General features: G+C 41.5%; 1 protein-coding gene across 5 annotated transcripts in view; it reads left to right on the forward strand.

Moving 5' to 3' along the window:
- Positions 1 to 25,402, forward strand: part of SETBP1 (SET binding protein 1) — a 322,623-nt gene that overhangs the window by 288,799 nt on the left and 8,422 nt on the right. For 4 of the 5 annotated variants that reach the window (XM_045574531.1, XM_036417510.2, XM_045574532.1 and 1 more), the window contains one exon: positions 4,624 to 4,794. The exons of the other annotated variant lie outside the window; for it this stretch is intronic. In XM_045574531.1, the coding sequence (XP_045430487.1) occupies positions 4,624 to 4,794 (171 nt within the window). The remainder of the gene's footprint in view (positions 1 to 4,623; positions 4,795 to 25,402) is intronic. 5 annotated transcript variants of the gene reach the window in all.

Consider the following 25,402-nt stretch of genomic DNA (forward strand, 5'->3'; position numbering starts at 1 on the left):
ATTTGTGATTTTGAACTTTCACCATCTGCCTTTTGTTACTCATAGGAATGTTTCAAGGGGCAAAGAGCACAATGCATGTCCAAGCTCTTTGCAAGATTAAAAGCCACTGACTGCTCAATATAGCATGCCTCCCAGTCCATGCCCAGCTTGCATTCTGACATCTAAAGATGACGAGGTAGTTCACTAGCAGGTATCGGCCTCTCCCACTGTGCCTGCCTGGCCTCTGTCACCAGGACATATTTGCGTTTGCATATCTTACAATTAAAAAAATTAAGGTGTTCAACAAGTCTATATTAATCACATGCTGTTTTCCAGAAATACATTTATCTGCAGTGGAGGCTACAAAATGAATTACAGAGGATCCCTGGATGATGGTCCCATCAGTCCCTTTATTTTAAAGAAACTTAGGAGATGTAGACCCAACTAGTTCTTACCTCTTCTTAAGAGCTGTGTAATTTTAGATAAGTTAAGTGGCCTCTTCTGAACCTCCATTTTTTTTTTCATCTAGAAAAGGGGAGAAAATAGTAGCCATTCCACAAAGGTTTTCTATTTATTTGTTTGTTTGTTTTCCCCATAAAGCAAATGAGATGAAGATAACTAGCTTTATAATTACTCTAGGGTGAGGCTGGTTTTTATTAGCCAAGGTCACAGAGGTTATTAAAGGGATCCTGGGAAAGCTAGCCCCCATAGAGCCTGCTTTTCCTCTGTGACCCCTGTGACCTTGAGCAACCTGGGGAAGAGGTAATTGAACAACAACTACTACTTTGGAGGAAACGGGATCAAAATATCGGAGCTATTGACTCACCCTCAAGGCAGTAAACAGTGCTTTGGTTTCTGACCTTTTCGCATCCTGGGGCAGTCAATAACCTGGCCGCTCTATGCAGCGCATGCCACTGGTTCTGATTTGGGAGTACTTTAACCTTGAACTGAGCTCCAGGTAACCAAGGCAACAGGAAGTCAGCTCCTGCGTTGGAGGAGTAGGAATCCATAAATCAAGTCCCTAATGCAAACACGGTGTGCAGGTAGAGGTTTGAGGGGATAAGTGGTCTATGAGAAATTACCTTTGAAAATGAGTGCCTGTCCCTGGGCAGGCTGCAGCACAGTTTCAAAGACTTTGAACAAAACGTATCAATAGAGGTCAACAGGTCATAACAGTGTTTTCATATAGGCTTAGTGGTTTTTATTTCCTCTTGGCTCTGTCTTTAATTATGAACAGATGTTGGATCCACAGACTTATTAGCATTGTTATTTCCTCCTTTAAAAATGCGCTGGCCTCCAAACAAAAGCTGCAGTACAATTTGTCCTGCATTGGGGCTCAGGGATGCTCTGAACATATCTACCAAGTGTGCTGTCCATGCAGTCAGCGTCTGAATTTGACAGAGTGGTCCCTTCCCAGATGAAAGTCTTTTCATCTTGAGAACTTGGTTCTGGACCGTTTCACATTCACCTGGCCATTTGGGGATGTCATCATGGAGTGTTAGCGGCCACCTGGAAGGAAGGGGAACAAAGATTTTCAGGGCCAGCCCACCCAATGCTCTCTCCCAAGAAGTCACTCATTCTAGTCTTCTGAGACCTCTGTTCTCAGGCAAAATCTGTGAATTCCAAGTGCTGTTAGGTTAGCCTTTGTTTAAAACTTACCCAGGATTCTCACCCCTGTTCTTACTGTATTTATTGGAATGTTTCCATAATCCTTTCAAAACCCAATAATGTCTGAAAAAACATCAGGGCTTTGCCTCCTTCCCCTCCCCCTCTTCCCCCAATTTGTTTTCAAATTCATTGGATGGCAGCTAGCAAACAGTGCTATAATAGAAAACCCTAAATTATCTAGAGTTTTCAAGACAGCTAAATAGTGACAATCTGAATTATAGAGTGTTTTTAAGTGTCATTTTATTACTTCTAACATATTCTCTAACATAAACACTTGAGTAGCAAAGTATACCCAATAGAGATATGATCGGATCAACTTTAATGAAATGATGTGGACTGAGACTAATTTGGATCGGGAACATTTGCATGAAAATGGGTACAACCAAAATGACTCGAAATCAGTTTGTTCCCACGTGAGAGTTAAATATCCACCTGCTAATCCTGTGTACGGCTCATTCTCTGAGCATGTCATAATGCAAGCAAAGAATGACTTGCCCAACGTGGGTCCACAGGTACCAAGTTGACAGGTATTAGTGAGTTTTCCACCGGAACTGTTGTCTGGTAGTCCTCTGAGAGCTTAGAGGTGAGCTGTGGACAGTACGTCTATGTCCACCTGATGGGAACCTGAGTCCTGCCCCGTATCAAAGTGGGGAATTTGCATCAGACCCAGGGCTTTTGTCTCCACTTCAAATCTGTTAGCAGCAAGTTATTCAGGTACATCCGTCTGCCCGTTACTCATGCCCTGGTATAGACTTAGGGATTTTTCCCAAAGTATGTTTATTTCTCGTTGGAACAAGAGTTTAATACATGTTTGTGCTTCTTAATATATTAACAATAACACAAGCTAAGGAGTCAAAGTGAAAACTTCCCTCCCCCACCAGTCATCCCTGTGCTTTTTGTCCTTAGAATAAGCAGTGCTGTGTGAGTGAACTGTTTGGGTGCATCTCCTTGTGGATGATTCTGTGTCATGTTATATGTTTATACCTGTGCACTCGCCTGTCCCTGGCACACCTGCATATGTGAAACATGGACACTCTACACACATTTCTAGACTCCCAGAGGGTTGTACTTTGCAGTCTTTCTATCATAGAATTTCATGTTCATCTGCATTCACTGTCAGAATGCTGTGAAATGTAAAATCCAAAAGAACCTGCACGGTATTGTTATTCTCAGCATCAGATGTGGGAGGTTCAGAGACTGGGATGGAGAGTTGGGGGACGGGAGTGGAAGGGAAGTGAAAATGTCAGCATGGACACATGGACACCTGGTGCTAACTTAGGTTCCTGGAAGAGTACCTCTTCCAGGTGTAGTATAAGGATCTCTGCATCCTGGCAAGAAAAAGGCCATTGGCGGTCCGGGGTCGTGGGCAGGTGATGGAAGACGGACAGGTGGAGCAGGATGATCTGGCTACTTGGAAACTCCCAGCTCTGACATTAGGAGCTGTTTGAGTTGGGTCAGTTCTCTCTTAACCTCTCAGAAACTTGTTGCTTTCATCTGTTAAAATGAAAAAAAAAAATAATAGTAACCTCCTCACTCCATGCTTTACCACTGTCATTAGGCCCAAGGGAGCTGATCTCTGTGGTAGAATATAATGTTACTCCGGAAGGGGACTGTGTCACTCAGGTTAGTTGGGATGGGACAAAAAGGATCATATGATAAAGCCCCACGTGTTGCTGCCAGTGGCACAGAGCCTGCAAATGAAGAAATTCTAAATCGGTTTTCTAGTCCATTGACTGTTTGACATAGAAACAGAACTTGCGTGCCTCTGCACTTACGCTCGGGTGAGTCAGAGAGTCATTGTTATGCAGCTGGGATGTGGAAGGTGCTCAGAGATCCTTGGTCCTGTCAGAGAAGAGAATGGACACCTTGCTGCCTTGTTTCAGCTGGGCCTGAGGACGCAGTGGGTTATATTAGCGATAGTCACAATAATAGGAATAATAATAATGGGAAACAGTTACATAACGTGGACTGGGTGCCAGACACCGGTCTAAGCACTTTATGGAGATTGACTGCTGGATGCTCCCAGCCACAACTAGGAGAGCATTCCATCCCATTTGTACAGTTAAGGAAGCTCAAAGCTTGGAGAGGTTAAGTAACTTGCTCGTGATCACACAGCTGGAAAGTACGAGAGCCTGGATTCCAGCCCAGGAAACGTGGTTCCAGAATAGCTCCAAGATTTGTCATATAGTGAATTCCCAGGCCCTTCCAGAGGCACCTCAAGAGAGCCTTCCCAGGCTTCTCAGCACCATAAAGGCACGACTGATGATGGTTGTCGTGGCCAGACACTCCAAGGTCCCACATCAGCTCTCGCTTGGCGCAGTTACTGTTGCTTCACAACAGTCCTCCATCAGGCCGGTCCTCATCTAGATCCTCTTCCTTTCTCCATCTATGACATCATATGCCGGTCCCTCATTCTTGCTGTTCTAGCACAACCTCTGGAAAGCCTTTTCTTATCTTTTCCCACATGAGTCCCTCCCTGCGTAGAACTCCCCAAGCACCTAGGATAAAGGACACACAAGCCTGACCATACTTGCTGCCCAACAACTTCTTCTCGTTTAGTCTTGTCTCCCCCGCTGCCTGAGAGGAGCAGCTTCGCGAGGGTGGGACCCACTTCTCCTCACCATGCTGCACACAGCACAGCCCTCCATAGAGATGTCCTTAGTGATCCTCAGCAGGCAACATGCCTGATGGAGGAATATTCTGCTTCTTTAGGCCTGTGCCCTGACACCGCTTCCAGGCAGCCAACCTGGAATGTCCTCACCACTAACTTTAGCCACAAAAACAAAACCAGTCATGCTGCTAAGTTTTTTGTTTGTTTGTTTGTTTTTTTTTCCTTTGGACATCCTAAAATTTTATTCTTCTACCAGAAGGAGGTCAGATCACTGAAGAATGTTCTCAGATTACTCTCAGCTTTTATGTTGTCTGTCTTCCTGTTTCTTGAAAATAAAGGCAGGCTTTGGGGTTCTTGTTTCTCAGGGATGCCAAGTCCCCACTTAAAAGTGGACCAGACGGCAACGCATAGTAAGAACGAGGGCTCCGTGTCCACCATGATGACCAGGAAGAAGCCAGCTGCGGTTGACAGTGTTGCAATCCCACCCACCCCAGTGTTATCTCTCCTCGCTGCATCAGCAGCAACCTCAGATGCAGGTGAGCACTTTTCAGAGGCTTTGGGTTCCCCCCAGAGAAGGTGGGCGTGGAGAAGACCTCTGGCAGTGTGCCCTGGAATACAGGTAAGAGTTCTCTGCTTAGCCAACCTGCCCCACGGAGCAGGTGAGCTGTTGCAACCCTGGTTTTCCAAGTGGGAGGAGGTTCAACAAGGATGGAGGTCAGCAGGAAACTAGTGGCCAAGTTTAAACTAGTGGCCAAAGCTTTTCAGTTTATCCTAACACATGCCCATCCAGTGAGCAGCAAATAATGATAACAATACTAATTACTCTTTGTCAAGCTTTAGTGAGTACGAATCTCAGCGTCCTTATATAGGCTGCCTCATGTCACTCATGAAAAGCTCTGTAAAATAAATGCTTGTGTCTTCATTTCAGATGAGGAAGCTAAGAGTAAAGGAACTTGCCCCAAGAACCTGTGGACAGTCAGGATCCCAACCCAGGTCCTAGTCCCACACTCCCAGTCATTGCATTTCCCAATCTTGTTCTCTGGGATTAGGAGACAGTAATCAGAGTTCCCTGAGGCCTTGATTCATTCTACCCTCATGATGTCATGGGTCCCTGAATAGTCACCAGACTCTTCACAGGCAGGTGATGAAATAGAAATTCCTTATTCAAATACCCCTGAAGCTTTGCCTTCCTCTACTCCCTCTCACCAATCCCTGCACTAGCCCCCACTTTGCCACACTCATTCCAACTGCCAGGAAGGTAGGCCTTGGACTTGGCTTAGCACCATTCTTTGAGGACAGGTTTACTCAATTCCTACATGCGCCCCACAGACCTTTGAGACCACACCTCTTTCAAATGCTTGCAGCATCCAGTGTCTGAACTGTGCATTCACCTTCCACATGAAAAATGTCTTCTATTTAACCTGTTCTCCCTCAAGAGACTTGTACGTAACTCTGAGGTACAGTCCATGATTTAGGTTCTCGCTATCTCACAGAACACAGATTGATGGCCCATTTCATAAATGTTTGTTGAATTGATGCATTGATCAATGTTAAGCATATTGCAGTATTTAGAAATGACTATTATGATTAGAAGCCCAAGAAGAGACTGATTATTATTTTTAAATATATTTTTATTGACTTCAGAAAGGGAAACGGAGAGATAGAAACTTCAATGATGAGAGAGAATCATTGATCAGCTGCCTCTGTTGGGAATCGAGCCCACAATTTGGGCATATGCCCTGATCTAGAAACAAACCATGACCTCCTGGTCATGACCAGCTGGGCAAGACTGGTTATTCATATTCACAGCAAACTCATCTTTTAAGTCAGCAGATTGCTTTTTTTTTTTAGCTGAGAACTCAACTTGTCTACATACCTGCCTCCTTCATGGAAATTATTAATAATTAGAAAATGAGTCTAATTGACATAATAGGAGGTATTGGGAAGGATACTTCCTAAAGTGAGTTCATCAAAATATTTGTAGGTGTTTTGTGATAAAGATGTTTCCATAGTTAAATGAATGTGGGAAATGCTGTGTTATTACATCTGATTTCCTCCTGCAGGGCTGTTCAGAGCCTTTAATTAATTGACCAGTGTTCATTGTGAGGCTTCTGGATGGAGAGACACAGAATTTAAGAATTTCATAATCTCATCTGACCACAAAACCCATTTTTTCATGAAATAGCTCTTAAAATCCTATTTTTCATGAAATAGCTCTTAAATAGCTCTTAGCATCTCTCTGGAAATGGTGTTCTCACCAGCCATTTGGGAAATCTTGCTCTGAAAGCATGGGATCATCTCTCAAATATGATCATAAATCTCCACATCTTTCACATGCTAGATGTGAAATGAAAAGTTTTTGGTGGAAATGTCAGGTAAACAATGTCAGCGAGGAGTACAAGAAGAGGTCAGAGGAGGGAACATCACAGAGGAATGGGAGGAAGCTATCCTCGGACTTGATGGATCAGCACTCCTTGGGGGAGGGAGGGTGGTGCAGGCAAAAGAGGCAATGAGACAGTCCCGGAAGTGGGAGCTGATGTCCTGCCTGGAAATCCGGAAAGTTATCACTCAACTGGAGCGAAAGATTGGGGCCACAGTCTGCACTGCCCACCCAGAAAATTGCTTCCTCGACCTTGTCGGTTAAGCTCCAGAGACCTCCCTTTATGGATTTAGAAATTAGCCTGCATGTTTCCGCCTTTGCTTGCCAAGCACAGTTATTTCCCAGGGGCAAAAGACAGACAGGTGGTCCCCTATTTTCTTCCCCCTGAACTCATTCCAGTCAGTGTGCGAGAGCACATTCTTGGAATCCCAGCCTTCTGTGGACTCTACTCGGTATTTGCATTCAGTAGTTTACAAATATGCCAATAGGGCATAGAGACAGGTGGGTCTTAAACTTTTCAACCTGCCTGTCTGGTACTTGCAATCAGAGCTGAGCCACAGCCCTCCTGTTCCAGGGTGCAGGAATGTGCTGCTGTTTATTTGTAGGCAGTGCTAAACTGAGACCCTTAAGAGAATTTCACAGATCTGGTCCATTTCCAGGTCTCAGGTGGCAGAGCAGAACTTCTGAGGGGCCACAAGCCAGAGGTCCAACCCGCTGCTGTGGCCAGACCTTCCTGAGATTCTGCTCTCCACAGATAGGCTGCTTCCTACAAACCGGAGTGAGCTTAGGTGCCACAGGTGGGGCTGGTGTCCAGTGTGATTCAGAGACACCTCAGAATCTCTGAAGTTTACAGTTGCATGAGGTCATGCAATGGGACTGGACCCAATTTTTAAAATATATATATTTTATTGATTTTTTTACAGAGAAGAAGAGAGAGGGATAGAGAGTTAGAAACATCAATGAGAGAGAAACATCGATCAGCTGCCTCCTGCACACCCCCTACTAGGGATGTGCCCACAACCAAGGTACATGCCCTTGACTGGAATCGAACCCAGGCTGATGCTCTATCTACTGAGCCAAACTGGTTAGGACTGGACCCAATTTCTTGATTTACCACCTGGTTTCCAGTGGAATCCCACTTCTGTCATAGGCTCAACGTTAGCCAAGGCAGATTACTTTCTCGCTAACTGTGGACTCCTACTTCTTTTAGAGAACAGTGAGCAAAACTCATAATTTGATCAGGGGGATAGCCTAACAATGTCAGGCACACAGCAGGAGATAAATCTTTTCTGGGTTTGATTTCATGCGATTGGGTGTTTGTGCATTAGTCATATACATTTCTGATGAGACAACTCACTTATTTTTTATTTTTCTTTAGAGTCCCCTCACTCATTTTTCACTATAAGCAAGGTCATTTAGAATTACCTGTGGCTGTATAGAGAAATTCACTTATTTTCCACTAGGTCTTCCTTTCTAGAAAATGGTTTTGAAGACCCAGACAAGCGCAAAGGGCAATAAAAAAAAGAACAGTAAAACGAAGGGGCTTATTCAGCAAAATTAACTTAAGAGTTTATTGAGATTAAAAAATACTGAAATAATTGCATTAATTAGAAATTTCTTTCATTTAAAATTAATGGATGCTAAAATTTCTGGTACGGTGCCTGACATATAGTAGATGCTCAGTCAGTCATCACAGAGTGAAATGAATGATTGCGAGTCAGCAGCTGCGAGCTGATGCAGCGCCCAGTGTGGTGGGAGACATCTGAGAAAAGCATGGTCAGCCTTGGAACTGCTAAACAATCAAATGGAAAACATTGGACAGACATGAGGGGGGCTGTTGAGTAAATACTTGCCAAGTAATTAGTTAGTCTATGGTTCAATCTTTTTCTTTTTCCAAAGATCACTTGTTTGAAAAAGATTTTTTCAAACAGGTGATCTTTGGAAAAAGAAAAAGAAGGAACATTTCCCACTTTATTTTATAAAGAAAAAAGGAACATTTTCCACTTTATTTTATAAACATTATAATATAGGAGAAATGAAGGCAGTTCAGAGGTTTAAATATATCTTTTAGCTCAAGTGTGTGTGTGTGTGTGTGTGTGTGTGTGTGTTCCCACATTAAGGGAATTTTTCCACTTCTCAGAGTCTGGGAGGCATGCTGATTATGAAGTTATTGATTTTTTGGGGGGGGTGCAGAAGAGGGGTTCCAGGAGAGGGTGGCCAGACTGAGAAGATGTGAGTTTGTGAGCTACTGGGAGGAAGGGATGGCAGTGACTGCCTTCATGATCAAACTGCTCTCAGGCAGCTCAGCCCTTCCTGATCAAACTGCTCGATAGCCATTGATCAGCCACAGTCCCCTGGCACAAGGAAGGTCTGATTCCAGGGAGCAGCACATCCTTACTGTGAGTAATTAGGGCCAATACAGTAAAAGCTTCAATAAAGTTTTCTCAAAAGGCTGCATATTTGAAATAACTTCTATTTTACACTCCCAATCATAATTTACTAATCATATCAGATAATACAAACCTGAATGGGTCGGGCTAATTTTTCTGATCTACATATTGAGCTAACTTTTCAGGGAGGTCATGCAATGTGTATAAGTTTATTATCTTCCTGCTGAAACTTGCCCCACCTTTATATTTAAGATGAGACTATTATTAAGTAGACTAGAGGCCTAGTGCACAAAATTCGTGCACAAGGTGGGGGGATCCCTCAGCCAGGCTTGCACCTTCTGCAATCCCAGACCCCTAACCTTTTTATTATCTAGCTAATCTCTTCACATTTAAAAAAAACTTAACTGAACTACTACCTGCTCTAGGAAATCCTCTTTGAACAAATCTCTTTACAGTGTGTATTGAGTATTTTCATAGTATACCATTCTTTTTCTTTAGCAGCAATTTAGAGTGGATGCAATGTGCTTCTCATTCTTGTGTCTGAATATTTTTCTTGTTGCTCTTGTAATAGCGAAGCTTATCCAGTTTACATTTTCCCTTCAAGGGCTTATATTTGGTCCAGTTTCTGGTTGCCTCCCTGCTTTTTTTTAAGCAATAAATTTGGGTTGTGATAGTAAGCCCCACTTATAATCAAGCCTGTATGTTTCCCTATCTAAATATTTCTATAATACCTATCACTCTAGCATACCAGAGATTGTGTTCATTTGTAGAAAATAACAATAAATGTCACCTGATCATTTGATCTTCTAGTAATATTTTATAGCAATATGTATATTATTCTAGTAATTTAACTATTACAAAAGTGAGGTGTACAGGAATAAATCACACTGAACAATAAAGAATGTCTTAAATATCAAAGCATAGTACACTTAGGGCCTCCCTTATTCTGTGCTAAATAGTACACAGCATAGTACACAGTTCACATAATACACAGTTCAGCTTCCTTTAAAATAGGAAGGGATGCCATACTCATGAAACAGCTACTTTTTTTTATTTAATTCATAGTACATACTCTTTGTACTAATTATTGGAAAATCACCCTAGCAATTGCCTCTGTTCCTCTCTGCATTGTTGCCTTACATTCACCTCCTCCTTCTCATTCTCCTTTTCTCTCTCTCTCTCTCTCTCTCTCTCTCTCTCTCTCTCTCTCTCTCTCTCATCAAATCTCACCCATTCAAGGTGTAGCCCAGTTCAAGAGACCCAGAGGGGAGCAGAGTGAAGATGGTGCTTAGTTTGTATCTGTTTTGCATCAAGGCTAAACCATTATTTTCTCAAATTATAGTATCTGCTTTATTTAAAACTACCAGAGCCTATGAGTAAGTGAAACTATTTAAATTTCAAAGTCTATTAAATTTTTAGACATTTTGGTTCTAAAGGGAGAGAATTATACATTTATACATTAGATAAACCTTTAGTTGTTAACCAAACTGTCAGTCCAACCAGATCTGACTGATGCCTATAATTGAGATGCAAACTTTAAGCTTGAAAAATTACCTTTACAAGTTAAAAGAATGGATTCTTTAGGAATCAGAGTGAAATCCAGTGGTCCAGTAGCTGGAGCAAAATGATCATGAAAATTGCTTCTAACTCCCAAATTTGTGATACCTGATTTTCCTCTTAACCAATTGCCATTTATGGGAGAGAGGCCCAGAATAATGAAAAAATATCCAGGTGTATAAAGCATTGCCCAGGAATTTGAGAATTAGGAAATTGTTTATATTATTTGTTTCTTTGTCCTATGTGGGATCATGATCTAGAACTCCTAAAAATAATAGGCCACTGCAGCCAAAAATCTGGTCTTTCAAAAGAACCAAAAGGGAGCAAATAATTGTTCGAGTTAAAAGGATTTAGAACATTCAAGGCCCATAAGTATATACATTGAAGAAGTCTTCAAATTGTGAAATAAACACTTGCAAATCCCAACTAATCATTTAAAATACACAGTAGAAAATCCTAAAAACCAAAAGATCTAAAGAAAAATAAAGCTTTACTTTAGAACCCAGTCATTCAATTTGTAAAGTGCTACTAATAGACCCAATTTGAAGCAGCACAGAATCACTCTTTGCCTAGAGTTCTGCAGAATGTGTGGCTCCTAGAAAGACCCCCACCCCTCTTCTCTGGGCTCGGAAGGGTTGGAAGCCTCTGTGCTTCCCTGAAGACCCCATCTCTCTCTCTCTCTCTCTCTCACACACACACACACACACACACACACACACAAAATCCTCCAAAAATGAGTTTTAATTTTGCCCAAACAGGATGAAATAAGTTCTTTTCTGATTTAATCTGGACATCCTAAAGCAGTTTAGCTGATCCCATGCCCGAAGCTGTAAGCATTCAGAGAGACACCAAAACTCCAGGACTGGCTTTCTGCTTTCTGCTCTCTGCTCCAACCTGAATCTCCTTGCAGATGCCATCAGCACCAAACTTCTCTGCAGTCTTCTCCCTATAATTTTCAAAAACTATGAACTCATGTCAAATATCCATGCAACTCTTTGTTAAGGAAAACAACATGGTGACAGGACTGGCCCAAGGAAGAATTCAATTCTAATTATTAGAGGGTCAGGGCATTATGGGAATGTGGCCATCAGAAAAAGAACATCAAGCAAGATTGCTCAGTTAATGTCCTAATGGGGAATAAAACCATAACCTCTAAAGTTATCTTTTCTGTTTCTCAGAAATCATTTGCATCTGGGCAAAAAACCTGCACATTATCATATTGGGAGGCAGAGTCTGGGCATTTGCTATCAGTAATGGGTAGCAAATCCAAAAAAGGTACATTTCCCTAGCCTAGCTAGTTAATAATCACTGTCCAGGCCCATAAAATTATACAATACTCTAGGACTCCAAAAGAACAAACATCTTTCTGTTTGCCTTGTTTCTAAGTTTTGGCTCATTTTTTCTTATTACCATTCACAGGCCATGCAGTGCTCTCATTGACTGGAAGTGTTCTTGTTTATAATGGCCTGCCCTGAGTCTCAGTGCTGCACTTACCAGCTGGGTGATCTCAGACCTCATGAACATGGAAAGCATACCACCTACCGTAGAGGGTTGTGGGGAGGACTAAATGAGATAAATCTGGTGAAAATCCCGGCTGCATGCCTGCCCCATAGGAAGAGCTCAGCAAACCAGTGCTGCTGCTGCTATTGTTACTGTTGCTGTTACGGTTATTGCTATTTGGGCTTTCCATCCTGGAATATTCCCTCACCCACTCCTCAAGCTGTCTGGATAACTAATTCATGATTATTCTTTAATACTCAGCATAGTACCTTCAACTCTAAGATGCCTTCCCTTATACCCGGTTTGAGAACCATCCTATGGCCAATTTGCATACCACATCTTCTGTGCCCCATAGCTCCCTGTAAGCCCATTGATCATTGATCTCTACATTTAACAGTGTCTGTGTTCTCATGCCTGTGTCCCAGGCTGGACTATCCATTCCCTTATTTTCAGTAACTAGCACTGAAGTGGACAAGTAATTGATAATCATTGAGTACTAGTCAAAATGTGTTGAACAAGTGTTTTCTGTACAGGACCATCTGGTGCATGAAAAAGCATAATCTAGCATTACGTTATTTAGAGTTGAAATGGAATGATGTGACTATTTTCCATATCAGCACCAGAAATAGCAAACCATCCTAAGAATGTTCAGCATAGAGAACAACCTGAGAGGGACTTCTGGGACCTTCAGAGTCCTTTGTTCAGTTATGGCAGACCAGCTCCTGACTAATCCACCAGGATATCCTGGGAGAAGGTTATTGTCAAGTTCAAGAGTCGGCTTATGTGGTATGCTATGTGTGGTACATTGCTAAGGGTTTATTCCGAGAAAGAGTCCTGTGTCTCCCTTCACTTGCAAGTTCTGTGAGATTTGCAGGATGAGCCACTTCATGGAAAGCTGGACATTGGCCTAGGTCAGTGATCAGCAAACCGTGGCTCGAGAGCCACGGTTTGCTGACCTCTGGCCTAGGTTGTACTTTATTTTACATATGATAGTCTTGTTGCTGGTGTATTGGTTTCCCAGGGGGAGCAACCATTTCCTATTTAGGTTTTTGTCTCATTCAATAAGGACTGAATATCCCATAAATCCCTTGATTTATATGGATGAAATAAGAGAAGCGAAAGCTGGGAACATTCCTTTTAAACAACATAATCATATTTGGGTGTGAAGACCCTGGCACAGCGTCAGGTGCATAGTAGATGCTCAGTAAACAGGTCTGGTCTTGATTGAACTATTTTTTTTTCCCTCTCCAGAGCTGAGATTTTAGAGAAGACAAAAGGCTTAATGACAGGTTTGAGAGTCTGTGTCTGAGAAATTTAACTCAATTTATCTTCTTGAAATGCTTTCTACAGATTCCACTCCCAGCCTCCTCTTGCCACAGTCAGACCCTGTTAAAAATAAAGTAATGATAATAATACATTTTATCTTCTTTGCAGTGATAGTATCATTCACACCTCCATTGAAGCCCAGTGGGAGGTTTGGCTGTGAGGCCCCAGCTCAGGGGGAGACAGGTGCGATTATTGTAATGAGGACTCCATGCTCTCAGAGAAATGCAAGAAAGAAACCCTTCCATACGTGAAGCGATTTCTATTAAGATACTCATTTTATATCAAATATTCTTTATAAATGGAAAAGAATGAAAGGAGGCTCGTCCAGGGGTGGATTTTATGCAGCCAAGAAGGAAAGGGCAGGCATATTTTACGATCCGTTTTGAGATAGTGCTGCGCCTGTCTTGTTCGCTGGCACTTTCCATTTCCACAAGTCTAATTAGATTGTTGTTTTAATGGCGGTGAGATAATTTAGTGGCGACTGAAAGCAACTGTGTTAATGAGAGGGGGTGGGGACAGTGCTGTGCGTTTCCTGTAATTAACGGAGAGTTTTTGAAAAACTTGGTTCCAGTGAAGTTGGCATACTGAGCCCAGCTGTTGGGAAGGGGGGCAAGGTCTTTCCTGCTCATTGCTGCGGAAATGGCCTCAGGCGATGTGGAAGAACTGTGTAATGACTGTCATTAAGAATGATCCTGAGTGGTGTGGGCAGGCAGGAGTCAGTCTCAGAGAAAGGAAAGACAGAAAGAGAGGCATGGAGAAAGGGGGCAGTGAGAAGTTAAGGATTGTAGTCAGATGTGGTAAAGAGACAGACAGACATAGCACCCACCCATAAGCCCTCTCCATTCTACCCCTGAGACCCACTGGAGGAATACTAGGGTATTCTCCAAGGAGGGCTGGGTGTCCTGCTACTCAAACTGGAATTGACTAGACCTCATTAGAATAGACTAGAAGGCACCTCTGCCAACCCCTCATGTTGCAAATGAGAAAATCGAGCCCAGAAAGGAGAAATGAATTACAAAATATTACCTGAGTAGGAATTAGGAAACCTGGAATCCTTCTGGCTACCACACAAATGCATAGTGGAAGGTGGATTTGGAATTCAAGGAGCAGGGTTTTTGTGGCCTGCAGTAATGATTAACTAAATCCTTTAGGTAAGACGCTGAGTCTAATTGAGACTTCTGAGCCTCCGTTTCCTCATCATTGAAATGGGAAAAACAATGCCTTTTGGGAGTGGTGAGGAAGAAATGAAATGGCAGATCAAAACACTAATCACATAGTCAAAACCATATATCACTTTTATGACCCTTCTCATGTCAGAAATGAACTCATGTCATATTATGATTTAATCATGTTAAGTCATAATTTAGTCATTTTATGACTCAGAGCATAACATCCATTAATTATCATTAGAAGTTTTATCCTCACTCCACCCTCCAAATACCCTTATCTTAGGGCACAGGCCCTCTCCCTGCTCTCCCACACACACATCACCACCACCACCACCACCACCACCAGTGAGGGTATAAACTGCCATATGGAGCTCATCTTACTGAAAACTTCTATAAGTCTTTTATATGAATCGTCAAGAGTTTTTAAGCACCGGTCACTTTGATACATGTAATATAAAATTAGTCCTGCTTTAGGGGAACTTTCACACTGTTTCAGAAGTCCTGACTCCAAAACATGAGATGACCAAATAACATTTTTAAAATGAATAGACTGAATAACCTCAAGTACTAATGGAGCTATCATTTAGCAACCGACAAATCATTGATTTCCAACTGAGTGGTACTAAGGGAGTTCAGAAGATAGTGAGATGATCTGGTAAGAGAAGAGTTGAGGTGGCCTTCTAAAGATGAATGGAATTCATATACAGAAAGAATGGGAGAGAGACTTTTACGTCTTTGAGGTAGGAGTATATGTGGAAACAACAGAGGAAGCTGGAAAAGAGGTTTGGGTTCAGAACATGGAGTTCCTGAAATTCTCAAATGAAGCCTAGTGACCACTCTGAAGGGCAGCATTAGCCAAATGGCAGCTATGGGCCAGAAGGCTCCTGCAGGTGTATTATGACTGGCCTCCAGAGGGTTATACCTTTCTTTAAAAATTAATTAGCAGCTGGGAAATGTTAGAAGATTTACATAATAACTAAGATTTCTGACTTTTTGCAACTCGGACTATCTGAAAACTTTGGGTTCAGATTTCTACCTTTCAGCAATTGATTGACACAGAATAACATTTGGGCATCAGACGGGCCATATTCTCTTTAGTTTCCCAGGTCCTCCCTCTAGCCCCCCTACCTTACTTTATAATACAGCCCAACTTCACTCATTATATTGGCTGTCTGGCTCCCTGCAGGAAACAATTAAAGGAATTTGAACCAAAGGGAGTAACAAAATCCAAGCACTGTGCAGGAACACATAATTTAGCAGAAGCAACAATGGTAATCTGTAGTAATCTCTTGTTATTATTAAATTATGGAATTTGGGGATTGGAAGAGTTCTTTGTGATTGTGAAATTGAGAGTAATTTGGCACTCCAGTGCAGTCAACAGTGGGAAATTGACAGGGAAACCCCAGCCTCATTCTTATTTAACTGTCTTATTTTTGTTTCCGTAATGGTATATCTATTGTATGAAACTGGCTTTGAAATAGGGCAGCCCTTGCTTGAATTCTTGAGTCCAAAACCTCTAAAATGTGTGCCCTTGCCTTAGCCAGTTTTGCTCAGTGGATAGAGTGTTGGCCAATGGACTAAAGAATCCTGGGTTTTATTCTAGTCAAGGGCATGAACCTAGGTTGCAGGCTCAATTCCCAATCCGGGACACATGCAGGAGGCAACAATTGATTGCCTCTATCTCTCTCACATGGATGTTTCTCTCTCTCTCTCTCTCTCTCTCTCTCTCTCTCTCTCTCTCTCTCTCTCTCTCCCCCTCTCCTTCCCTCCCACTCTCTCAAAAAGCAATGGAAAAAATAGCCTTGAATAGGTAGGTATAAATAAAGATAAATAAAATATGTGCCCTTGGAAAAATTATTTATTTTCTGAGGTCTCAGTTTTCATATCTGTCCTATGGCACTAATAGTATCCTCATGTAGTTACTAATTAAATGAGGAAATATGTGAAATACTGCAGACTGCACTGTAGATTATCCAAAAATGTTCATGTCTTCTTCCCCTTAATTTCATATGAAAGTAGGAACAATGTATTGCACTTACCTTGTATGGTCCATAGTATGATACAGAAAGTGGATGTCACAAATATAATCATGGAGTAAATGAATGGTGGAAACCCATGTGCGCCTCCCTTAGCAGAGAATAAATTTCCTTTTTCTCCCTTCTCCTGTACCCAGGACTCCTAAACTGTGACATCTGTTATTTCAGTTGTTTGCGACTAACTCTGCTGGTTTGTTTTATGAGGTCGCTTTTGAAAGGGACACAAGAAGAGAGCCCCACTGCTCCCACTACTCTCAGAGTGTCTCACCGACCGAGGAATCCTCTTCCCCAGGAGTCCTTATATGTTCCCTTGATTCCTCTTTAAGAAAGACCAGAGAGTTTTCATGCAACATGAAGAAACTTGAGTTTGTGCTATCAATAGATAGGTTCAAAAGACAGCACAAACCTCCTAACAGAGGGATTTGTAGCTGCACCATGATCCCAGCAATGTCTGAACACCCTGTGTGGCCTGGACCCAGGGCTGGCCCATAAAGATGACAGGGCTCAGAACAAAAAAGAGTAAGCCCGATATTAGCTTTAAATTCAGCAGGGGATCTAGAGCAGCCTCGAGCAGTATCCCTGGGTTGCTGGAGTTTCAACGCTCAAAAACTCTCCTCCAAGGGACTTTCATGCCCTCCAAAAGCTGAAGGTATTTTGAGAGGATTTTTCTTATTTTGCAACCCAGTTTAGTTGGTGCCTAAATGAAAGCCACAATCCTGGTCTTTGTCTCCCACAAGTTGCCAGAGTTAAGTGATTTGGGCTTACATATGGAAAGTTCATTCTGTTGTGTAATTAATGGGAAGCAGACTTTGGGAAGCTGATGATCCAGGCCCTTATTTATATGAGAGCATATGTCTGTGTTTTGTTTATGACTCACTCTCTTACTCCACGAATTGTAACTTGGGTTTGTTTATGCTAACTTTTCCTAGAATCCAAGCCACATGGTATATGAGCCAATAATTTATGGTCTCTAAAAGGGAAATATGATGAATGAGCTTTTTCCTCTTAAATTGTCAAAACTTAAATTGAGGAAGGAGTATTTGCTGCCTTGAGTCTGTCCAAGCTTATATTAGGAAGGAAAAAAAAAAGGAAAGAAAAGCAGTAACTCAGTAACTTTAAAAAAAAAAAAAAGTACTGGTATATTGCTCAGAACTTGAATGTATAGTTATTTGCCAAGAGAGCATGTGGACACTCCCCCACAATAAATCATTATAATTCTGATCCAAATGTTCAGCAATGAAAAAACCACTCATATTTTTCTATCCTGTTCCTCTCTCTCACTCACTCTCTCTCTCTCATTTTGATGTTAGATAATCCTAAATAATAAAGAGGTAATATGCGAATTTACCCTCATGCAATAATGCCGTCACAAGATGGTGGCGCACACAATGGGGGTAGGGCTGGAGGCTACTCCTCTCAGCTTTCCCTGGGGTTCCTGCAGCCTGTCGGGGGCGCAGGGGTCCTGGCATCCACTTTGTGTGAATTCTGCCAGGGTTTCTGCAGTCCCGCATGCATGCTGCAGTGGCAGGGCCAGAGGCAGGGCATCAGGGCAACACTCCAGGACTCAAAGCCGTTCCTCAGTGTGCCAGCCATGTGGCTTTGGACAGATGTAGGCAGTGGTAACATGTCTCCAGAGAGAACCTTAGGCTTTTCTATATATATACTGGAGCTTCTAACGATATTCATGCAAGAATAGGCCTTCCTTCCCCTGGCTTCGCTCCTTGCAAGTTCTAGCTCCTTGCCTGAGCACCGCTCCTGTAGCTCTCTCCACTGCCTCCCTTCCCCTTCATAGCAGGCATCCTGCTCCTCCCGGCTACTCCATGCCTGCATAGGCAAGTCAACCCACCATATTTGTTGGGTTAATTTTGATACTCGCTCCTGATTGGCTGTGGTCGTAGCAGAGGAACCATCAATTTACATGTTTGTCTATTATTAGGTAAGATATAGATAGATACTTATCTCCGTTTTCCAAGGAAGCCATGGGTTAATCAATCTGTGGTCTAAAATTCACAAGCCTGTTTGCTTAATGGAGCTCAATAAGCTCCAAACTTCTTGAAAGGCCACTTCTCCTATAGAGTGGTTTGGATATCACAATCTATTTCTCAGTACTTCCATGTTTTTGGTCCTAGCTTAGATACTCCAAATAATTAATAGGGCCCCAAGGAAAGTAGGGAACTACTGAAATAGGTGAGGATCTGGTTTAATTTACAGTGGCTTGGATTCCCTTCAGTGAATCCTTTCATATTTTATACACAGACCTTACAAAAGTAGATGGTAAGCCTAAGTTTAGAGCACATCACGTAGATTGATTTCAAGTAAGTGAGTTGTGCCCAGCACAGTGCCTGGTACAAAGTGGAGCTCAAGCAGTATTTATTCCAAGAATGCGTAAGAACGGTTAAGACATCGTACTTGTCCCTTAAGAAAACACAATTTAAGTGGAGAGATAAAGGTAGGTTAATCCCATCTCCTTAATAGAGGACAGACTGTCAAATGATGTCAGAGTGATGCAAGCAAGATAGAAGGGACCAGAAAGATTAATGTTGAAATGAGAGTCCTCAGGTGGCTTTTAGGACGATGACTTAATTGGAGTTTTAAAGAATGGGTAAATGTATCAAGATGAAAATATCAATGAGAACCTTTAAATCTGAATCATAAACTAAATTCCAGTGGGAATTGAAAGGCACTGAAACCACACCTAGTTTTGTTTTGTTTTGTTTTGTCTCGTCCTTTATCACTAAAGCAGGAGAATTGCCTCTGGATGAAAGATAAATGTAAGATATTTTCCCCAGTTCAACATCAGATGCAATATCCTCTTTGACAGAAATAATAGAGTTGGGCACACACCTGTAGGCTATGCAAAGTTATTGTTTCTATGGTACATCCATCATCTATTAACTAGATAGACACAAAAATATGTTAATGTCTAAAGCAATGGGTATAAATTGCTTATTGTTTTTATAAAGAATGCAGGAATACTTTGTGGTATAGATTAAAATATTTTCTTTAGTCCCATATAATAAAAGGCTAGCATGCAAATTGGCCGAACGGAGAAATGACCAATTGCTATGATGCACACTGACCACTAGGGGAAGATGCTTAATTCAGGAGCTGCCCACTGGTGGTCATTGCACTCCCACAGTGGGAGCACTACTCAGCCAGAAGCCCTGAGCCAGGCTTATGGCTGACAAGTGCAGTGGCAGTGACAGGAGCCTCTCCTGCCTCCACAGCAATGCTAATGATGTCCAACTGACCGCTTAGGTCCACTCCTTGGACTGTCCCTGAGCCCAGTTGACAGTCGGACATCCCCCTCAACGGGTCCCGCACTGCAGGCTGGGCTGAGGGACACCGCCCCCCACCCTCCTGCCTGAGTTGCATGAATTTCATACACTGTGCCTCTAGTAAGTTTAATAAAAGAGGGAAACAATGGCATTCATTTGAGACACTTAAATCATACCCAGGTGTTAGAGACAATCATTAATTTGGAGGGTATTAAACCCCATAGAAATCCCTACAAATCTGGGCACCCTTTGACAAAGCAAGATTAAGACTCCAATTTTTCACAACAGACTACAACACTGGACTGAAAGCAGTAAAATTAAACTTTGCTGATTTAAAAAGGTTTGTAGTTAAACTAAAAAACCAATTTCACATAGCAATGTCTAGATTGGTGTCAGTTTATATGAAAACATTTAAGGGGGTTAATTGAGCTTCCATTTAATACAAGCCAGCAGTGTGTTGGTGCTACAAAAAAAACCCTGAGTTTAGTTTTGTTTTGTTTTTTAATATAGCCCTTATTGATAGATGCATAGTTCCTGATCATACAAATTAATCAACCCAATTTTTCTGCACTAATCACTTCATACTTGGGAAATCAATTCAATTCTGGGCACCAAAGTTAAGAAGAGATTTGGCATATAAACACTCTCTTGAGAAGGTGACCAAAATGGAATATACTCTAGAATTAATCTCATAAAATACAGATGAAGGAATAAAGGAAGTCTTACCTAGAACAGAGACTTGAAGGTGTATGACTATTTTTATAGGATTATATTTATCTAGAGGTAATTTCCCTGTCAAGAAATTCAGAGATTTGTTTGGAGCCACAGAACTAAAGAATGAAAAGTCAAGACAACATTGTTCTAATGTCTTGGTGGATATGTTTTCTATCAGATCATACACAACTAGACTAAGTTGTGGGGTTTTTTTTAAAGTTTTTTTAAAATATATTTTATTGATTTTACTCAGAGAGGAATTGAGAGGGATAGAGAGTTAGAAACATCGATGAGAGAGATACATCGACCAGCTGCCACTTGCATACCCTCCACTGGGGATGTGCCCGCAACCAAGGTACATGCACTTGACCAGAATCGAACCCAGAACCTTTCAGTCCGCAGGCTGATGCTCTACCCACTGAGCCAAAACAGTCCTGGCTAGAGTAAGTTTTTAAGTAAACAAGTGCAATTATTAAGACTAAGAAGAAAACAAAACATGGATAGCTACCATTTGATATAATTCTTGAAGTTCTAGGATGGTTAACAAGTATTTGTTTCTTCTGAGCCTAAATATTTAAATTGTGAAAAAAATTTTTAAGATCCTGTTTGCTACATTATTCTTTGTTATTCCGTTTTTCTGGGGGGTGGGGTGTTTATTTGTTTTCAAAATTTGTAAGAAAAAAAAGAGGATAAAAATACTCTCACAATCAAGGAGGAATATGCATCTATAATATTTGGAGTATTATATAGGGGATGATTTTATGGTTAAGGATACAGCTATGTCGTATTTAAGAGAGAAAAATACAAAGAGCCCATTGACAGGGTGTGACCCTCCCCCTTCCCGCCATGTGACCACCTGGCATGCTGTGAGACTCAGCAGACGGAGCTTTCAACTTTTTGGCATCAACTACATTTCTATCCAGCCTTTCACATTGTCTAGTCAGTCTGCAGAGCTTGAGCCACGTGCAACTTACAGAAGTCAAAGTTGCCTGAAACAGACTAGAGCTAAATGGCCCTAATATTCCTCCGTTTATGAGTGCTGCCACTCAGGATTCATTCCTCGCCCAAAGCCTAGGAAAACAACACTGTGATCCTAATAAATACCGCCCACCTATTCCTCCACCCCCTGGAAAACTCACAGACTTAAAAGACTCTTCTGAGGACACACCTGCACAATTCCTATTAAAGAAGGTGTGCAGTATGCCTTGTAGGCATCTGTAATCACCTCTGTTGCTAGTTCCCAGATCTCTGAGCGCTCCCTTCACCCAGCTTTTTCAAGCATGCCAAAGTCCAGGTTACCTTTCTTAGGGGTTCCTCGAGCAGACTAACAGTGTCCCTACTCAGCTCAGGTTCTCTCTGGAGACACGTTACCACTGCCTTACTCTGTCCAAAGCCACCAGTGGTTTGCACAAAACCCAGCTCATGAAATAACTCAGAGAAGTCAGGGATTCTAAAAACCTAAGGACCAGGTCCTCAGGGCAGCCTAACCAAATAGCGGAAGTCAGCATCAAATCCCACTTCAGAAGCTCTGGGTGGATAGGACACTCCTTTGACTGCCTTGGAGTTGCATGCAGTTCAATTAAAGATGCTCTGGGGAAGATACAGATTAATGATATGCAGGCTTTGGTCTTTAGGAGCTTACAACCTGAAGCAGTGCAAGCAGGGAATATTAATTCAGCATCTACTATGAGAAAGGAGCTGTGTTCTCTGTTATAGGGGAATGGAGAGGAGCACTACAGTCTCTTCAAGAAGATCTAACGATAAATACTGAGTGAATAAACTCTCCAGGATGTTAGAAAAAGAAAGGAAAACTTTAAAGTCATCAAAAATTTTGATCATGTGGTGATAATCAGTAACATAATTTTGAAGCTTTACCCCATGTAAATACATATTCAGAATATATGCACTCATTTTTTTAAGATATGAACTTTAAAAGGTTGAGATAAATCTGAAATAAATCATATTTTTAAATAATTTTCAATTTTATGGAACTTATTATTAATGAAACAAAAAGTATTTTTACTATCATCCACATGTTATGCTAATTTAAAAAATATATATTTTATTGGTTTTTTACAGAGAGGAAGGAAGAGAGAGATAGAGAGCTAGAAACGTCGATGAGAGAGAAACATCAACCAGCTGCCTCTTGCACACCCCCTATCGGGGATGTGCCCGCAACCAACATACATGCCCTTGACCGGAATCAAACCTGGGACCCTTCAGTCCGCAGACGGACACTCTACCACTGAGCCAAACTGGTTTCAGCATGTTATACTAATTTTAATAATGTTTTAGGGAGGGCCAAGTGATTTAATTTGAATACTTCTTTTATAAAATTTGTTTCTTTAGCACATGATAAAGCAGTTTGAAGGTCTGATTCTGAATGTAGTTTATTTCAATACAGACATTGTAGGTTAAAAGGACATTTTAGTTATAGATAGATACAAAAGGAGAAAGTGCATCATTTTGCTTCATACTATATTTTTAATACTGCCCTTCAATTAAGCAAAGGCTTTTGATGAAATTTGGCTAACTTCCTTATCAAGAAACAAATGCTCTTGCATATCAAAAGGCATTATATTTTTTAGTAAGTGCAAATCTCTGAAACGCATCATTTTGAAGTTAACTCTGTTTACAAGATTTTTTTAATTTGCAGATTTAAAGGATTTTACAGGTTATAATATATCATTTTTGGCAGCAAAATTGACAAACAATGAAAACGTTTTCAATCCATTTCAGAACTGCTACCTCCCTTGTGTGTTTCTTTCTAAAAGCAATTACTTTCTTGCCCATTTTACCCCAAAAGGACATTAAGCTTCTGTTTGTTTTTTAACAGCTGCTAGGTAACATTACTGATAGCCCCTTGACAGCACAGAAAAGGTGAGAACTTTTAGAACCCTGTCTTTTTGTACAAGAAAATTGCCAAATTCATCTTTGAAAATGACAACTCTTGTGCAGTTTGCTGAGATAACCAATAAAACTCTGTGTGGTATATAACATATTTCATGGATATCCCTCATCCTATTATAAAATATTTTGAATTTTTTTTCTGCTTAAAGATCTTAATTTTCTAAAATGAGCCATGGAGGCTGACCTGCTGTAGCATTTAGAATGTAAGACATGACAACACCATGAAAGTAACAATCCAATGGATTGCCTGCCAGTCCCTCCAGTCACATGCCTCTTCTTTTCCCAGAATATCTTGCCCATCATTGAAAGGTGACACCATCTGATATGCAGCCCAAATAAGGGTCTCACAGCTGCTCTATATATTAAGCATTAGAATATTTACCTTCCTTATTATATATATATATATATATATATATATATATATATTTTTATAAAATACAAAGAATAAAATAAAAAAAACTTTAATATGTTTTTCTTGGGGTATGTGTACCCCATATGGGAGGCTGCTGACAAAAACTAGACCAGATTGGAGAGGCAGAGAAGAGGTGGGCAATGTGGATAAGATCGCAGCATCAGGAGAGTGCAGGGCAAGTTACTGAACCCCTATCCCAGAAGATCTGGGGGAAACAGATACTCTGAGGCGCTTACTGTTGGTGGCCTGTGCATGTCAGCATTTGCACACCTACACATGCCCCAGCACACCTCACTGCCTCACCTTTCCATCAGCCAGGCTGCCCACCTCACTTTCTAGCTTTGCTTGTCCCAGGAAGAAAGGGAGATGGGAGCAAAACAAAGACCAGGGTCTTACAAGCTATTGCATCAGAGAAGAGATGCTCTTCATCAATAAACCTAAGAGGAATCTGTCATTTCAGTCAAGCAGTTACTGTGGTTCAAACAAGCTAGTCACATGTTCAGAGAAACCCCAACCTGTAGTAAGATAACCTTAAGAACAGAATGGAAGCACCTTTATATTGTGACAAATGCCCTATACCTGCAAACCCTAATTCTGAACGATGGCTTCCGAACTGGAAAGCAGATCTGTAGTACTCGGCTGACAACCAGCCCTGCCTTGCAGAGACCTCACCAGCAGCGGCAGCTTGCCATTTCTTTCAGAAGTGCTTTTAAGACCAGAAATGTTAGAAGGTTAATTTAAATTCTAGGGAAGAAGGGAGAAGGTTTACATGCCAAGGCAAGTTGCTTCATACAGCCTATTAAAAAATTAAAAGCAGCAAGGAAAACACGGGATCACTACTGATTTAAATATAATTACAAAGTACAAAAAAAAATGCACAACGTGCATGGGAGAATATTGAACAGTTGAATCCCCTCAAGTTTGTATTTGCTGACTATGTTCTACACACCAGGTCAAGCAAGGCTTTGTGAATGAACTTTGCTGGAAAGAAAAGACGAAAGGCCTTTTCTATCCAAGAACCTTCTAACCTGGATCAGCATATAATTCAATTCATACCGCACCTCTTGGCCTTGATTGAGGCAGATGGTGTTCCAGCCCTGGTCATCCTGGAAGGCAGCTCAACTCCAGACAGTTCAACAATCCCCATTAAGACCCCACCTGCCTTTAGGGATATTGAAGCAGTAAGAAAAATTCTAATGAATCTAGAGATAAATGTGTCTCCCTCTCCCACCCACCCATAAAGTTCTTATAAAACTAGGATGTAAGTTCCACATGGGAAAGGTACAGTCTTATTAGCCCCTATTTCTTAGGAACCGTCTATAAAACTAAGCCTTGTGAGCCCTCATCTTGTTTCCAGAGCCTGTGCTACATCTGTTGTAGTCCGTGCACAACACACAGTGCTCGGTTGTCTTTGATTATCATAAAAGATATGGCAAAATAAATGAAGTCTGATGAGCTGATCCTCTGATAAT

Source organism: Pipistrellus kuhlii, unplaced genomic scaffold (genome assembly GCF_014108245.1).
Source record: "Pipistrellus kuhlii isolate mPipKuh1 unplaced genomic scaffold, mPipKuh1.p scaffold_m20_p_6, whole genome shotgun sequence".
In the NCBI taxonomy this organism is placed as follows: Eukaryota; Metazoa; Chordata; class Mammalia; order Chiroptera; family Vespertilionidae; genus Pipistrellus; species Pipistrellus kuhlii.